The sequence below is a fragment of the Triticum urartu genome, chromosome 4 (assembly GCF_003073215.2).
Source record: "Triticum urartu cultivar G1812 chromosome 4, Tu2.1, whole genome shotgun sequence".
NCBI classification, from domain to species: domain Eukaryota; kingdom Viridiplantae; phylum Streptophyta; class Magnoliopsida; order Poales; family Poaceae; genus Triticum; species Triticum urartu.
Genome location: NC_053025.1, coordinates 184,219,268 through 184,234,705, shown reverse-complemented (window position 1 = coordinate 184,234,705; position 15,438 = coordinate 184,219,268). Strand labels below are relative to the sequence as shown.

At 45.6% G+C, this 15,438-nt stretch overlaps 1 protein-coding gene across 14 annotated transcripts; it reads right to left on the bottom strand.

The window, feature by feature from the left end:
* Window positions 1–347: 347 nt before the first annotated feature.
* LOC125551254 lies at window positions 348–4,420 on the bottom strand. 14 transcript variants are annotated; one of them, XR_007302339.1, is made up of 4 exons: window positions 2,526–4,420; window positions 1,997–2,056; window positions 1,516–1,893; window positions 349–1,146 (listed from the first exon to the last, which is right to left on the bottom strand). XR_007302339.1 is itself a non-coding variant. In XM_048714424.1 (3 exons), exons 1-3 carry the CDS (start codon window positions 4,297–4,299, stop codon window positions 2,564–2,566), a joined length of 699 nt encoding a protein of 232 aa, XP_048570381.1. In that variant the 5' UTR covers window positions 4,300–4,420; the 3' UTR covers window positions 1,212–2,563. The 14 variants fall into 14 exon arrangements, 2 of the variants coding, with proteins under 2 accessions (XP_048570381.1, XP_048570382.1); XR_007302341.1 differs by lacking the exon at window positions 1,997–2,056 and having other exon boundaries at window positions 350–1,146; window positions 1,516–1,708; window positions 2,526–2,660; window positions 2,918–4,420; XR_007302338.1 differs by having other exon boundaries at window positions 353–1,146; window positions 1,516–2,660; window positions 2,918–2,986; window positions 3,415–4,420.
* Between the last annotated feature and the right edge of the window lie 11,018 nt (window positions 4,421–15,438).

Genomic DNA, 15,438 nt, shown 5'->3' with positions numbered 1-15,438 from the left:
AACATCAATAATAAGGTTACACTCATTATTGCTTTTGTAGGATGAAGTTTGGACATGAAGAAGCAACTTAGCATTGTCTGATGGAAGAGTAGTTTTGGATGGAATAGTTGTCCATCAGTTTTACTTTCTACTTTTCGAGAAAATGCAAAATTTTCCTTATTTTTAATAAAATTCACAAAAATTGGGACACTTCTAAGGAAAGCTAACGTTTTTACGGAAATTGGAGAATTTTTTTGAGAAACTTTTTTTTGAACAGATGTCTTTTTTGATAAAGAAATTTTGATTATTTTAAGGTTTTGTACATTTTAAAATTAAAATATATTTTTTAGAAAAATTGGAACTTTTGGGGGAATTTTGAACCTTTTTAAAAGTGTGAACATTTTTTAAAGTGTAAACATATGTAAAACTGTGATCATTTTTAAACTATTTTACTATGTTGAATTTTTCTACAGATAGTTGGTTCTTTGCTTGGGAAGAGTTTATCATTTTTCTTCAAAAATATTGCTAGTAAACATACCCGTTCATTGTAACGGGAAAAGAAAATATTACACGTATTTAACTCAATAACGACATCACAACCTATACGGCGTTGGCGTGGGCGAGCGCAAATCCCCCCTCTATTTGATCAACCTCCAGCTCGACATCGCCTTTGCAGCCATGTTGTGTGTCAACGTGTTTGCCATGTGAGCTCTGCCCCAACCTTTTCTTCTAGCCTCCACTGTCGCTCCTCCATGCCGCATTGCTGTCAGCACGTATGCCTCCATGGTAAAGTCCCCTTGTCATCTTCGGTTGTTGCTTCGTGTGGATTGTGTCTCATCAAAATTGATATTGTCTGCTCAATCCTGGTCTGATATTTGACTCACGAGACCTAAGCCAGTAGTGATTACCAAAAATACTTTCTACTACGTAAAGGTACACTGGACTACTCATGTACGTGTGATAAGCACCGGATAGCACTTAGTAAAGTTGAATATCAATTATGCAATACAATGAGAGTATCCATCTTCATCGTAAACATACTGGCAATGAGAACATTTTAAGCACCGAGGGAATATATACGTTATAATGACACAAAGATAGAACAGTATATGGAATACACCCTTTCATACCTCTTTTCCTTCAGCTACAAAGGATACCACCTCGGATCTGTCATCGTTATTGGACTGAGTGAGGAAACAGTTAAGCATACAAGAATTATCTAGAAGAATTAATGGAGCGACATGTAGGATCGCATACTAATAAACTTGGTCAGTGTCATCTACACTCAGTCATTCAGTCTCCCCCTCATTAGATTTTCTAAAAGAGAGCCTCCTCTCTGAGTTCTATTAACAGAAACCAATTGTTCATCTACAGCATGAAGAAAACTAAAAAGGGAAGAAGAAAACAGAAATAGGAACATTCAGGTAACCCCAGAGGGCACCCAAAACCCACAGATATCTAGGATCTGGGGTTTGCCCTTTCAGCAGCTGCACAACAGAAGCAAAAAAATTCATCGCTAGATGAGAGTGAACATACTCGCAAAAGCAGTCACCAACAAGCAGGAACAGTCCACAAATGGCAAGAGTGGCTTTAAAAGTTTGATTCCTCTCTTCACTTTAATTGCTTTTAAGCTTCCAGTCAAACCACTCCAGGTCACCATCTTTGAGAAGCTTGAAAGACTTGATTTGTCACTTGCTCGAAGAGCTTTACTCCCCAAATCAGCGCTAATCTGCAAAATTTAGCTTGAGTTTAACCAAATAACAAACCACATGAATCAGAACAAAAGTATCAGACACCGCTTTTATTCTCAAAACATGCCTCATTCAAAAATCTCCAAATCATCCATAATACAGCAGCCAACCCCACTGCAATATAAAATATTGTCTTGATGTTTTCAATCTAAGTACTCAGAACCTAAAGAAGTCATGATCAGTATCAGGTATAGTTTTTCAGATTAAAAGTGAATTGAAAAATGGTTGAGATCAACTAAGTAGCCCATCTCCGCGACGTAACTTACATGATTTATTGCTGTTCCACAGTTGCAAAGTATCTCCCCAAAGAGTCCTTGTAAATCGCACTGTTTCCCATATGATTTTAGTTTTAATGTAGCTAATTTAAACATTAACAAAACAATCACTGAAATAAGACTGACATATTGAAAAGAAATATAGTTTGTGGACAATATGCTCGGGCAGATTCGATAACAAAAGAACAATCAAATAATATGACTTGTACCATTCACACTTAAAACTGACTAACAGAAAGGAAACCAGGAATAATTTTCTGACAATGTGATCATCAGGGATTCAACATCAAACACAACTAACCCTATAGTTTGCACTCACTAGGATTAATACAAATTCTACATGACACCACAATTGAACATGACGACTTGCAGGATTCACACATAAACTACATTAATAAACTGATATACAGTTCTCTAGCCAGATTATCAGGATGAACTGAATGAGAAGTTGAGAACAACCACTTGATCACATTTCAGTTGCATCCTTGAAGCTTAAACCACTCAACATAAATAAAACAACCTGATATTAGTAGCTCAGAAGAAGCCGACAGCAGTAGATTAACGATGATGGATCGGTCCATTTTGTAATGCATCACTATTGAGAGCCACATCAGAGATCAGTGAGTCATTGCTAGCGATAACAATCTGCCACGATCTGAAAAATTACCAAGCACAAAACTCATAACCAACCAACTGATCCTTCTGCCCACGGAAATGTACACAACATAAGTGCTTGTAATCCAGCACAAGGATGAATTTTGCCATAAATTTGGAGGTTTTTGCCTCGAGGAGCTCAACCGATTTATTGGTAGATGGCCAATAAATCATTTATCGATAAATGCACCAAAGTGATTAACACACACATATGAAATCCTTCTTGAATGGAATTTTAATGACAACATATGCTCTTACATTGCATTGCTTACTGCAGTGAACTGTCTGGCTCTGATCAACCTGATTGCTTGCCTGCTATTTATATTTCTGTAAAATGTCTCAAGAATAAACACGAGAGGAAAATAAGATTGCATGTCAGAACAATTGAGCTAACTTGAATGCAGATAAGCAATAGTTGTCAGATCTCAATCTGTACTGGCTTACTATGAAGTTGTTGAGAATGATAACGATGTACTAGATCGTAACTGCTTCAGTAAATAGCAATGTCTTACATAGTTCAATTTTGTAATAGGAAAACAACATAATCTCTTGGTGTACAGAATGGAATATAGATGCACAACTACCCAAAAATTATGTACGAGGAAGGAGACGCGATGTCAGCTCTGATTGACAAGGTTCAATCACTCCAACACACACAAAATGGTTTGGATGTCGTCTCTGACAACATGATTTTTTGTTCTTCTCCCTTCTGACATTCTTACTCCCTCTATTATGACTCAAGTGAGCAAACTCACCAGGAGCTGGTGCGATGCGACGTGAAAACAGTGTGTTGTAGTGACCTGAAAGCTCTGGCTCGGGAGATCGGATATGGCTGGAACAAAGAGCCATTGCAGTTCTTCCAGTGAAGTCTAACGATGATGGCAACCGCCTGGCTAAATTGAAACTACCGGCAATACACCTGTGATCCTCTGCTGCATCAAGCATGCACCATCGTGATATTGATTCCTTAATTAATCTAAAAAGAGTTGCTTGGATTGATGTACTGTTAGAACTTGATAACAGAGGAGATTGGAAGATGAAGAAGAAAGGGTCAAGGGAGAGGTTCAATTGGGTTGGTGCCTTTTTTAGATCAATGTGCGCCTATACCTGGGTGGGGATGTCATGGCCTCGACAGAGCTCCGTGTAGGATTACGGGGCACCGACGCGGGGCGCCATCTCCGCCGCGCACAACCAGGCTCTCCACCTATGCTCCAGATTGGAAGGATGGATAGGAGGAGGCGGCCCTTAGCTATGGCCGCACACCTAAATTGGAGGAGGAGGAGTGCAGAACGGAGAGGGCGAGAGGCGCCCGTAGCCATGGTGGGGAACCAGAACTGATGGAGAATCATCCAGATCGGTCGAACGACCCACGCCCCACAAGACTCCATGCGTGGCGCGCCCGAGCCGCCCACGCCCTGCCTCGAACCCGTATGGATTGCGAGAGCTAGCGCCCGACCCCTGCCTCGCCCCGCCACCTCGACGCCAGCGACTCCCGACGGAACCAGGTACCCAACGCCGACCTGCCTTCCTCCTCTCCCTCTTCTTCCTCTTGTTCTCTCCTTCCTCCATCCCGTTCTCTCTCTCTCTATTCGAACTGGAGGTTCCCAGCCACCATGCTCATCCACCGCCGGAGCTTCCATGTCCACGCCCCCACCGCCTGTGAGGATCTCCTCCGCCGCCAGCAGCTCCGCTCGCTACTCGCTCTATCTTCCTCTTCTTCGCGCAGCGCTTGCCCCTCCGTGCAAATTATCCAACTAAAAGAGGACCACGGGCTGAATACTTCAAAATGCAGGGTCCTTTTGTAAAACTGAAACGTTTTCTCAGTTTATCCACTTAAAAGAGGACTGTGGGTTGAATACCAAAAACATCAGGGACTATTTTGCAAAAAGGGCGCGACGGTGAACCTGCCAGACTCAATCCGTGGTTTATTATTAGGGAAAGATTTTGTATAGTAAAACGGGACAAGACTCTCTCTTTGTGTGGTGTGAATAGTTTTATTTTTATTTTTTGTTTTTTTGTTGAGGAAAGTGCGAATTGATTTGGTACGTACAAGAACAATATTATACGTTAGGCTTGTCCCTATATTCAACCTGCGCCTTGTTATATCCCGACAATTCAGATATCGTGCTCCCAAAACTGACGCCTTCACAACCCACACCTTGCTGTCCCGAAATTACAACGCACGTGAAAACTTCCTCCAGCTGCCAAATCCCGACACACGAAATCCCCCTTCTAACCTGAGCCGAAAGGGCTGCTAGTTCAAATCGGTGGAGGTACTTTTGTAACACACCGTACATTTTGGACAAGCGCATCCCGAAGTCATGGTTCCCCCTCTCATCGCCTCCTTTTTGCCATTCGAAATCCCAGGCCGCCATAACCTCTCCGCTCCAGCCGTGAAACCCCGCCCTCCTTCGTCTGCCACCGCAACAGCTCGACGACATCGTCCACCGCAACAGCTCGACGTCCCTCATCCACCACCCCAGATGAGGATCCCTCGTCCATCTCGTCGTCCCACCGGTTCAGCCGCCCCGTCCTCCACCTCCAAGGAGCTGCTCAGACGATCACCTCATCTATCGCGGCTGCTCCATCCCCACAGCGCCGCCTTAATCTGCTCCATCGGAACCGCAGCATCCTCATCGACTCCTCGGACGAAGCCGAGGCCTATTCGGCGCCACCAAAGAGGTTGTATACTCATCGCATTGCACCTTCTCCTTAATTTGACTTCCCGACGCCGACGGTGCTCCATCCCGCACCCCCATGGAGCGGCTACCTTGAAGCCGACCCTGCGGGCGACATCTCCACGGCGGCTCTCCCCCAGTGCGAGGCCCCTTCGTCGGCGGCGTCCATACCAGCCGGACCTGCTGCTGCTGCTCCGGCTCTCGCTCGCTTGCTCGCCCAGTTGCTGCTGCTCCGGCTCTCACTCGCTCGCGCTGCTGCTACTGCTCTGGCTCTCGCTTGCTCGCGCTGCTGCTGCTTCTCCCCCATCGCTCGTGCTGCTGCTCTTCTCCGATTTAGCTACACTTTAGTCCACTGAATTGACTTTTGGGTCAGTCGATTTTCTGGGGGTGGGGGGCTCGCCGGAGTTAAGGAAGAACCACCCGCATCGGGGAGGGGGCTCGCCGGAGAGGTGCCACACAATCTACCTTAGGGTTCAGGGTGGGGGCGGTGGACACCGGCGGTGGGGGGGCGCGGTGGTGGGGCAGTGGCGTGGGGATCGCAAGAGAAAAAGCTCAGCGCGAGGGGGGGGCTAGAGGGCTAGCCAGGACGGCGGCGGACCGTCGGTGGGGAATTGTTTCGGGGCGGCGGACTTGCGGTGGGGAGTTGTTTTGAGGCGGCGAGGTGGCGCAGGGGCCGGCGGTTCGGCCAGTGGTGGCTGGCGACTTGGGGGGTGCAGGTTGAAGATGAACTGCAGGCCCTCCCTAAACTACATGTCAAGTGCCTCTCTTCTACCATTGCGTTCAGTTTCGAAAGTAATATTTAGATTCCACAATAAATTTCCGTTTCGATAGTTAAGTTCAGAGTCAATAGTCTTTACCCCGTCTGTTGTATTCAGGTGCTTTTTGGTGATGTAAATTTTACATCTATTTTACATCATTTATTGGAGATGCTATTAGAATACCACTTAAGATTAAGGATGTCTGTCTTGTGTTGCTTCAGCCTTGACGTCTTACGACTCACCGGAGCTGCTCCAACGACAGAACTATCCATTACAATAGAGCAGTGCCCTGGACACCGTCTACGGATTCCTCAGATCTTCCTCCGCACCTCCGACGACCCAATGATGCTGAGGTCGACACGGCTACGACAAAGAGGTTGTACACTTGTTGCATCACTTATTACTCTACATTCATGTCGATCCATTAGGGCTATTTTTGTTCAACAAAAAAACATAGCAATAGGAAATTTTCCTATGCCACTCTACTATGCAATTATTCATGCATTTTGTTGAAAGGAATGGAGCGAAACATCCACCTGGACCTACTTTTCGAAATCCTATGCATGAAAACAAGACCAAGTGCGTTAGTGGCAGAATCACATTCTAACTGTACACACTTTCATATGGTTTCACTTTACTTTGGCCATGTTTCTTTGCATTCCTCTGCTCTTCCAATTCCTGTGAACCAAACACCCTAGTTGACAGAAACCCTGTGTTTACAAATGCTCTGTTTACCATGTGCATTCCTATCCTATTCCGGTGTTTTTCCTATCCCTTCGTTTTTAGAACCATGCAAGCCAAATGAGCCCTTATAGAATTACTTTAGTTACAAGTAGGTGTCGAAGGAAACTTTGTGTGGTTTGTCCTGCTCCTACCACGAGGTCGTCCACCTTACCTGAGCTGCTACATCGATAGAAGCATCCACCAAACTAGACATCATGACTCATGGCCATCTTTCGCCACCTCAGATCTCCTTCTCTGCCACCGGTACCCACCGCAACGGCATCACCATCATCGACTCAGCAGATGAACCTGAGGAGTACACAGATCCACAAGAGAGGTCACACTCTTTTATTTATGCTTATGTTATGCATTGCTTAAAGTTACCTCCTACTTTATTGTCTTGTTTACCTCTTAGACTCTAAGTCAGGTCCAAATTAATGTTCAAACTTGAGTTTTAAATTAGTTGTGGGGAACATATCGAGGAAGCAATGAATAGTATCTCTGTCTAATATCTGGTTCACCTAGTGTAAGTGCATCTAGTGCCACCCCTAGTTGGTTTTGGAGTATTGATGACAAACCTAGTTGAGGGACTAATGTGTTTGTGAGAATTGCAGGATAACACAGGTAGAAGTCCCTCATTGATTCTGTTTTCCTACCAGAGATGACCCCTAAAAATGTATGAAGACATTGATGTCAAAGGTGGTTTATGAAGATATTCTCATTGAAGACTATGACAAGAGAAGACATCACATGAAGCCTATGGAGCTCGAAGACTTAGATCTTTCGTAGTTCTGTTTTTCCTTTGTTGAGTCATAGGAACCACCGTACTGTTAAGTGGGGTCCAAGAGAACCAGTCAGAATGACTGAAGTGATCCTTAACCAAAACCTATGTCTTCGAGTGAAGACTATGAGAGCGAATCTTGTCCAGAGTCGGACAAGTCAGCTTTGATTGTAGCCCAAGTAAAGTTGCCGTGTGAGTTTGAAATCTAACCGTTGGAACACATGTCAGTTCCTTAGTGACCCAAGGTCATTTCGGACAAATCAGGTCGGGTTGCCTAGTGGCTATAAATAGCCCACCCCCTACAACCATAAATGGTTGGCTGCTCAGAGTTAGAGTACGGCTTTTGTCTTTTGAGAGCAACCCACCTCGAAGCCTTTGAGAGAGAGAATTCCTTGCGAGGATAAAGCCCTAACCACCCAGAGCCAAAGAGTGTTAGGCATCACTTAAGTCTTCTTGTCTGTGTGATCTGAAGACTTATTACACTTGAGGACTGTGAATCCTCCAGCCGGTTAGGCGTCGCGTTCTGAGCATCCAAGAGACATTTTGGATCGCCGGTGAACGAAGTCTGTGAAGGTTTGGGAGTCTACCTTGAAGACTTACCAGAGTGATTGGGCGAGATCTGTGTGACCTTAGCTCAGGGGGAATACGGTGAGGACTGGGTGTCCTAAGCTGCGTGTTCAAGACTAGGTGTCCGGGACTGTGTGTCCTAAGGTTTAAATACCTAGCCGCCCTAAGCAGACGTACAGTTGTCACAGCAACTGGAACTGGTCCAACAAATCATTGTCTTCAACGAGTCACTGGTTTCATCCTTCCCTTCCCTTTACTTACTGTTGGTCCTTGTGAAGTCATTGTATGATTGCACTATCTTCTGTCTTCACTGAGTGACTGCGTGTTCTGTTTGGCTTCATAATATCTTCCTACCTGATCCTTACTACATTGCTGCTATTAGTCATTGTGCTTTCGCTTCATTGAATACATGACTATGGTTTGCCTAGTGTAGTCTACCTCCCGCTGCATAGTAATAGGTTTATCTCTATCGTTTGTCTTTGAAACTTCCACGTTTTGAAGACTTTCATAAAAATCGCCTATTCACCCCCCCTCTAGTCGATATAACGCACTTTCAATTGGTATCAGAGCAAGGTACTCCCTTGTTCTGTGTGATTCGGTTTAACCACCTGGAGTTTTAGCTATGTCGACTGCAGGCATAATTAAAGTCTCCGCTGCGTGCCCCGTCTTCGATGGAACTGAATATCCCTACTGGAAGAATAAGATGCGCATGCATCTTGAAGCCATTGACGTCGACCTATGGTATGTCGTCAAGAATGGCATTCCCAAGGCTGGAGAAGGTGTCACTGCTGCTGATGTCAAGAAGTTCATTCAACTGGACTCTACTGCCAAGAATATCATCTGTGGTCATCTGACCAAAGGACAATATGGCCGCATGAGTGCTTTGGAAACATCTAAGCTAGTCTGGGACTGGCTCTCCAAGGTCAACGAAGGCGTCTCAACCTAGAGAGATCAGAGAATCAGTGTCCTTCGCAACCTCTTCAACCGCTTCAAGCGAAATGACAATGAGAATGTCCAGCTCATGTTTGATCGACTCACTGACATCACAAATGAGCTTCAAGCCCTCAGCGCTACTGAGATCACCAAGCATAAAGTCGTCAAGACACTACTGAGATCACTTGACAGTTCGTTTGACACCCTAGCCCTGATGATTCAAGAACGTCCTGATTTCAAGACACTCGATCCGTCTGACATACTTGAGAGGCTCAACACACATGAGTTTCAGCTTTCTGAGAAAAGAGATATCTACGGTCCAAACTATGGGCGAACTCGTGCCTTGAAGGCAAAAGATGTCTCCTCATCTGAAGAAGAATCTGACAGTAGTTCTGATGATCCTGAAGACATTGGAAAGGAACTTGCTATGCTTGTGAAGAAGTTCGAAAAATTCACCAAGAAGAAAGGTTTCAGAAAGTCTTCAAGATCAAGCTCAAGGAATGATGAAGTTTCTACTCATGACTACAAGAAGAAAACATGTCACAAGTGCAAGAAACCTGGCCACTTCATCTCTGAGTGTCCGCAGTGGGACAATGAGAACAACAACAAGAAGAAGAGCAAGGAATATGACTCTAACGACAAGAAGAAGAAGAAATACTCAAAGTCTTCTTCCAAGTCTTCCTCAAAGTCTTCATCACAAAAGAAGAGCTCATCTGGCAAGGCACGTGCTTTTGTTGGCAAGGAAATGGATTCAGAGGAGGAGTCCGCTTCTGAGGAGGCGGAGGTGGAGTCTGAGGAGGAGTCTGATTCTGGCGTTGCAAGTCTGGCTACAGCATACGTTGCCAAGTCCATCTTCAACACTGAAGACAATGACTTCATCACCTACACCGATGCAAATGACAAGGACTACTCCGCTCCTACCTACTGCTTCATGGCACGTGGTGCCAAGGTAAACACACGCACTACTCACTATCAAACATCTAGTGAAGATGAATCTGATTGTGGTTCAAAACCCAGCTACAAAACACTAGCTAAAATTGCAACTGAACAACAGAAAGCTATGGAACATATTCAAAAACTGTTAGACAAAAGCGATGATCTGTTAGACGCTGAAATGACTCGATCTGAGTCCTTAATTGAAGACATAAAAAATCTTCACGTTAAGTATGAGGAACTTGAAAGTCGTCATGAAACGCTCTCAACAACTCATGAAAAGCTTTCCAATGATTATCTTCAAAGGAAGCAAGATCTTGAGAAATTAAGAGCGGCTCATGAAGATCTTCAAAAGGAAAACGAGTCACTTCGCGCCGAACACATCAGTTCCGCTCAGGAAGGATTTGAACCACCAATTCTTAAATGCATTGAGCGTGATAATGCTACTTCTATTGCTGAATGTTCTACTGCTGCTACTGTTGCAATATCTTCAACTGTTGATGTGAGAACTAACCCCTCTGCTGAGGATACCTCTGCTATTGCTGATGAGAATGCTAGGTTGAAGACATTGCTTGAAACAGGGATGTACAAAAGTCTTAAAGGGCATCAGACACTATGTGATGTCCTCAAAAGGCAGATCCTGAACCGAAACCCAAGGAAAGAGGGTGTTGGGTTCATAAGGAAAATGAATGCTGATGGCTCTTACTGGAAACCTGAGCAGTACCCCAAAACCACATGGGTTGCTGCAAAGGAACCTTCAGCAGATCCATCCAATCTATCTGGCTTCACTTGTGCTAACCCCATTGTCATTGATGAATCCTTTGATGCAAACTATAAACTGTTTAAGAATCAGAATGGTGAAGTGTTTGCCAGGTATAATGGTACTAACTGCAGGAATGGGCCGCCTATGAAGAAGATCTGGGTGCCGAAAAAGTGTTTGGAAAATCTTCCTGTGAATGTCATCATGACACCACAGGTGAAGAAGACAAACCCCAGACCACAGGCTTCATATGGTCCAAAGGCTTCATACAGACAGAGGACTCACCTGAGTCGCACTAACGCAAATGTTTTGCAGGGAAACCATACTCAGGACTATGAATATGAGCGCGGTTCATCAAACTGCCATGTTCATAAGACCAAGAACTATTCTGCTTATTCTTATGAGTACTATTGTCCGTCTGCAAGACTTTTTGCTAGGGCTCCAAAGCCAAAGTTCTCAGACGCTGCACTTAGACTTATTACTTCTAAGCCACCCTTGAAGATGTGGGTGGCTAAGAAAGCTTAACTCTCTTTTGCAGGGAAGGGTCTCCAGCAGAAAACCAAAATCGTCTGACGCTATTGCTGGGGACCTTAAACATCTTGTAGGGCGCAAGATCAAATGCCCGAATGGTCTTATTATGTACTTCGTTCCTGAATCGCTTGCTACTCTCCCTATCAGTCCTAATCTGGATCTAAGCTTTCATAACCCACTAGTTCGTCAAATGTTTTTGCTTCACAATTCTCTTCGTGAAGCCTATCCCCCTAACTGCACTATAGGGTACGACACCAGCGTCTTCAGAATGGATTATTGATAGTGGGTGTACCAATCACATGACTGGCAAAAGAAGCCTTCTTATGGACTCAACCTTACGTCCATCCGACAAGAGTCACATCACATTTGCTGACACTGGTAAAAGTAAGGTATTGGGTCTAGGTAGAGTTGCAATCTCAAAGGATCAACACATGGATAAAGTCATGCTTGTTGAATCCCTTGGCTTCAACTTAATGTTTGTCTCAATGCTTTGCGATTTGAAAATTATCGTAATGTTTGGAAAATATCACTGCCTTGTTCTAATGGAATCTGACAAGTCTCTAGTGTTTGAAGGGTATCGGAAAGATGATTTGTACGTGGTAGATTTCTCAGCAGGACCACAGCTTGCCGTATGTCTTCTAGCAAAAGCTTCAGAATGCTGGCTCTGGCATCGGAGGCTAGGGCATGCTGGCATGAGGAACCTCCACACCCTTGCAAAGAAGAAGCATGTCATAGGCATCGAGGGCGTCAAGTTCAAGAAAGATCACTTATGCGGTGCCTGTGAAGCAGGAAAGATGACGAGGGCTAAACATCCCTTGAAGACAATCATGACAACAACGCGACCCTTCGAACTGCTCCACATGGATCTTTTCGGTCCCACTCATTACTCAACTCTTACTACTACTGCTTATCTCTATGGCTTTGTCATTGTTGATGATTATTCTAGATATAGTTGGGTGCACATAATCCTCTACAAGACTGAAGTGCAGGATGTCTTCAGACGCTTCGCCAATCGAGCAATGAACAACTATGGCACCAAGATAAAGCACATCGGAAGTGACAATGGCACTGAATTCAAGAACACTGGCCTTGATACATATCTTGATACTTTGGGCATCACACATGAATTCTCAGCCCCGTACACGCCACAGCAGAATGGCGTCGTCGAACGCAAGAACAGAACACTCATTGAGATGGCCCGAACGATGCTAGATGAATACAAGACTCCAAGAAAATTCTGGCCTGAAGCTATTGATACTGCATGCCATACAATCAATCGTGTTTATCTTCACAAGCTTCTGAACAAGACATCTTATGAGCTCCTTACTGGCAAGAAGCCAAATGTCAGTTACTTCAGAGTATTTGGAGCCAGGTGCTGGATCAAGGATCCACATCACACTTCAAAATTTGCACCAAAAGCACATGAGGGTTTTATGCTTGGATATGGAAAGGATTCGCACTCCTACAGAGTCTTCAATCTCTTTCATTATAAAGTGGTTGAAACACTGGATGTGCGGTTCGATGAGACTAACGGTTCACAAAGAGAGCACCTGCCAAATGTGCTAGATGAAGTTCCATCCAGTGAATCAATCAAACTAATGGGAATTGGAGAAATCATACCCTCTGAAGCTCAACCTGAAGAGGAACTTATCATATCCGCACCTGATCAACCTGAAGACAATCCTTCTAACAATGACAATGATCAGCAAGAGCAAAATCTTCGCCCCGTACATCCTCGTGTTGCCAATGAAGTGCAGATTGAGAGAATAATTGATAGCATCAATGCACCCGGTCCGCTCACTCGTTCAAGGGCAACTCAGCTAGCAAATTTCTATGGGCACTTCACATTTGTCTCAATAACAGAACCCAAGAAAGTTGAAGAAGCCTTCATGGAACCTGAATGGATTCAAGCCATGCAAGAAGAGCTTCAACAGTTTGAGCTGAATAATGTATGGGAACTGGTTAAGCGTCCTGATCCTCGGAAGCACAATATAATAGGCACCAAATGTATATACCGCAACAAGCAAGATGAGCATGGTCAAGTTGTCAGAAACAAAGCTCGTCTCGTTGCTCAAGGATATACTCAAGTGGAAGGCATTGACTTCAATGAAACATTTGCTCCTGTGGCTCGACTTGAAGCCATATGCATACTGCTGGCCTATGCAAATCATCATAACATACTTCTATATCAAATGGATGTGAAGAGCGCTTTTCTCAATGGCAAGATTGAAGAAGAAGTGTATGTTGCACAACCGCCTAGCTTTGAAGATCCAAAACATCCTGACATGGTATACAAGCTCAACAAGGCACTGTATGGCCTCAAACAAGCCCCTCGGGCTTGGTATGACACACTCAAATACTTTCTGAAGAGCAAAGGCTTCATACCTGGCTCCCTCAACCCACTCTCTTCACAAAGACATATGATGGTGAACTGTTTGTGTGCCAAATATATGTGGATGACATTATCTTCGGCTGCATCAATCAGAAGTACAGTGAAGAGTTTGGATATATGATGCAAGAGCAATATCAGATGTCCATGATGGGAGAGCTGAAATTCTTCCTCGGTCTTCAAATACGATAGCAACGCAACGGCATCTTCATATCTCAAGAGAATTATCTCAAAGATTGCCTAAAGAAGTTCGGTATGCAAGACTGCAAAGGCTTCACGACGCCAATGCCAGCCAAATTGTAACGCCCCGAGACCGATGTGCCAGGTGTCGTCCAGTTATTCGCTGGTGTGCCTTGTCATTGCTTGCGTGTCATGCATTGCATATCATGTCATCATGTGCATTTCATTTGCATACATGTTCGTCTCATGCATCCGAGCCTTTTCCCCATTGTCCGTTTTGCATTCGGCGCTCCGTTCTCCTCCGGTGGTCATTTCTACCTTCTTTCGTGTGTGGGGATTAAACATTTACGGATTGGACCGAGACTTGTCATGTGGCCTTGGTTCACTACCGGTAGACCGCCTGTCAAGTTTCCTTCCATTTGGACTTCGTTTGATGCTCCAACAGTTAACCGAGGGACCGAATAGGCCTCGTGTGTGTTGCAGCCCAACACCCCTCCAAAGTGGCCCAAAACCCACCAAAACCTCCTCCATCATCTCGGTCGTTCGATCACGATCGCGTGGCCGAAAAGCGCACCTCATTTGGACTCTCCTAGCTCCCTCTACATATATATATGTGATCCCCTCCGAAATTCGTGCAGATGAAACCCTAAAACTCCTCCGCGCGCCGCCGGACATTTCGTCCCGCGCCGCCGGACATGTCCGGCCACGCCCTCCACCTCACCCGGACCAATCTGGAGCTGCCACGTCGCCCCACCGCCACTCCTCAGCCACTCGCGGAGCGCCACCTAGCCTCCCGCTCCTCCCCGCCGTCGTGGCCCGCGGAGCCCGTAGCGGGCCCGCGCGGGCCCAGATCCGCGCCGCCGAGCCCGCGCGCCTCCGCCGCCACACACTGTTCCCCGTCGCCTGCGCCGCCGCGCGCCTCGCCGGGCCATGACGTGCGGCGTCTCCGCCGCCTCGCCGGCACGGGCTCGCCGGAGGCCGCACGCCGCCGCCCGCATCTGGCAGCCGGCCATCGGTTCCTCCCCGCGCCGCCTCTCGCCGGAGGTTGGCCGGATCTGCCGAGGCAGGACTGGATCTGCCCAGCCCCGCGCTTCCCGACCACCCTCCGGTGCCGCCCCGCCGCCCCATCGCCGGTGAAGCCGCCGGCATCGTCGTGGACCTCGAAACCCTAGATCTGGAGGTGGTATTTTTCATCTAAGTCCCCGAAATTCCTAGATCCATATGCCCATGTTCATCACGTCGTAACTTTGCATCCGTAGCTCCAATTTCTGCATATAGCATATCAAAATGTTCGTCTCAGAGAGTACATCATTTCATCTCATTGCATCATTTTCATTTGAGTTCATCTTGATGTCCGAAATGCTGTTAGAAGAGTGCTACTTGAGTTAATTGTCAGATCTGCTGCTCCATTTAGATATTTGTCATTTTTGCCATGATTATTGTGTGCATGATATGCCCATGAGCTCTACATATGTTTTGTTTAGGGTTTTGCCATCTTTCCAGAGGTGCAACCCATGTATTTTTGTGATGTGTGTGGTGACTAGCA